The sequence below is a fragment of the Pterocles gutturalis genome, unplaced genomic scaffold (genome assembly GCF_000699245.1).
Source record: "Pterocles gutturalis isolate BGI_N339 unplaced genomic scaffold, ASM69924v1 scaffold3837, whole genome shotgun sequence".
In the NCBI taxonomy this organism is placed as follows: Eukaryota; Metazoa; Chordata; class Aves; order Pterocliformes; family Pteroclidae; genus Pterocles; species Pterocles gutturalis.
The window spans coordinates 2,158-4,073 of NW_010115038.1; the positions used below are offsets into that span (position 1 = coordinate 2,158).

At 56.4% G+C, this 1,916-nt stretch overlaps 1 protein-coding gene across 1 annotated transcript in view; it reads left to right on the forward strand.

Moving 5' to 3' along the window:
* LOC104462874 (proprotein convertase subtilisin/kexin type 6-like) overlaps positions 1 to 1,916 on the forward strand; it is a gene marked incomplete at its 5' end in the record, with an annotated part of 6,652 nt that overhangs the window by 859 nt on the left and 3,877 nt on the right. The window contains 2 exon segments of the mRNA XM_010075012.1: positions 483 to 749; positions 1,188 to 1,275. Of these exon segments, the coding sequence (XP_010073314.1) occupies positions 483 to 749; positions 1,188 to 1,275 (355 nt within the window).

Consider the following 1,916-nt stretch of genomic DNA (forward strand, 5'->3'; position numbering starts at 1 on the left):
GGTGGTGGGGGGTCCCTGGGGGGGGGTCCCTGGGTAGGGGCAGTGCCTTTCCCCAGTGCTGGCACCGCGGTGTGGGCGAGAGATGTTTTTGCAGAGGGAGAAATGTCTGGGAGAGAAAACGGAGGGAGGAGGACACGAGGGGATCCCTGCCCTGGGTTGGGGTACGGTGGGGTGGGGGACACGGAGTTGGGGAGCCCTGGAGGACCTTGGACATGGGGAAGGAGCATTGGCTTCACCAGCCAGGGTCCCCCATGCCTGAGGGTGCCAAATCACCTCTGGAATTGGGGTTTCCACTCCTCAACCTCTTGGTCCAGGGAAATTTTACCCATGGTGGGGGTTGCTGGCCAGGAGAGTCCCCAGCTCTGTCTAACAGAGCCACGGACATTCAAGCCACCTGAAATTTTAAGAATAAGAATGAAATGAGCCCCAATGGCCATCAAGGCTGAAGGATGCCCGAAATGCTGCAGGCGAGGGGACATCAGCTGGTGCCAGGTGGCCGGGAGGTGGCCGGGTGTTGTCACCAAACCTGGGCACTCTGGGTTCCTTCCCCAGGATGTGCGTGAGCTCCTGCCCCGCCGGGTTTTTCGGTGACAAAGGCGCCCGGAGATGCCGTCGGTGCTACAAAGGCTGCGAGCGGTGCGTCGGGAGGGGACCGACCCAGTGCACGGCGTGCAAGCGGAGCCTCTACCATCACCAGGAGATGAGCACCTGCGTGGTGCTGTGCCCGCCCGGGTTTTACGCCGAGGAACGTAAGGATGTGTAGCGCTTGCAATGAGGATACGCAGGGCTTGCTGGATTTTTCTATTTTAAATGCTACAGGTGGAGAAAACACTTAGATTTTTGAGAATTGGCTTTGAAATGCCCCCCCCAGGCCCGCTTTGCACGGCAGAGAGAGGAGGAAAACCTCTGGGTGTGCAGAGGGTGGTGCAAAGCAGAGGCACACAACCCAGCTCTTAATTAAGCAGACTATAATTAATGATCTGAGCTGTTTGCAAAGCATATTTCTTCTCCGTGAGCAATGACAGATAAGGTCACCCACAACTGCAGGGGCCCGTCAGGGTGGGTGACGTACCTCTCCTCCACGGGGAGCTGCCACCGGGGTGCAGCGGGGTTTTGCGGCTCTGAGTGCCACTTGCAAATCACTGTCCGGATTTTATTCTCCTTGCCTCGCTTTGTTTTTTCGAAAGGTCAGAAGCGCTGTCTGAAATGTCATCAGAGCTGTAAAAAATGTGTCGGTGAAGCAGACAAATGTACCGCCTGCAAAGATGGATTCAGGTAAAATAGCAGCACGGGAGGAGTTGATACCTGCAACATTGGTGGCTCTGGTTTAAATTTGGGAAAACCGATGGGAAATTCAAGAATGAATCAGTCAAAGACCCGGGATTAAATTTAATTTAATTTCCTCCAGCGCTTGCGGGGGTGGTGGGTAGGTGCTGTGCTGCAGGCTCAGAAGTGCGCCTCCAAATCGGTGATCTGCGACCAGAGCAGCTCCCGGCATCGCAGCGTCTAAAATGGGGAGAAAAAAGCGATGAAAAAATGTACAATGCATCTTGCAAAGGGTGTGTTTGCTCCCAAGTCTTGGGCATCTCCATCAGAGCCATCCCGGCCAAATGGTTTCGCTCAGAAATGCTTCATTCATGCAGGAAAATTTTATCTGACATACCTGTTGAGCAGGGCTGGTGTTGGAGGTATTCCAGCAACGCGGGTGCAGGCGGGGCAGCCCCGACCCCGCGGGACGCAGAGCCCGGCTGTGCTGGGGAGCGGCGGCGGCACCGGGGAGATGCCGTTTTCCATCCCCAAAAACCCCGAGCTGACGGGGAAGGATGATCCCGTGGCGCTTGGCTTCGCTCAGGGGCTGTGAGCGGGGCCAGAGCGGCAGCATAGCAGCGGGGATCTCTCAGACAAGGAAATTGCCA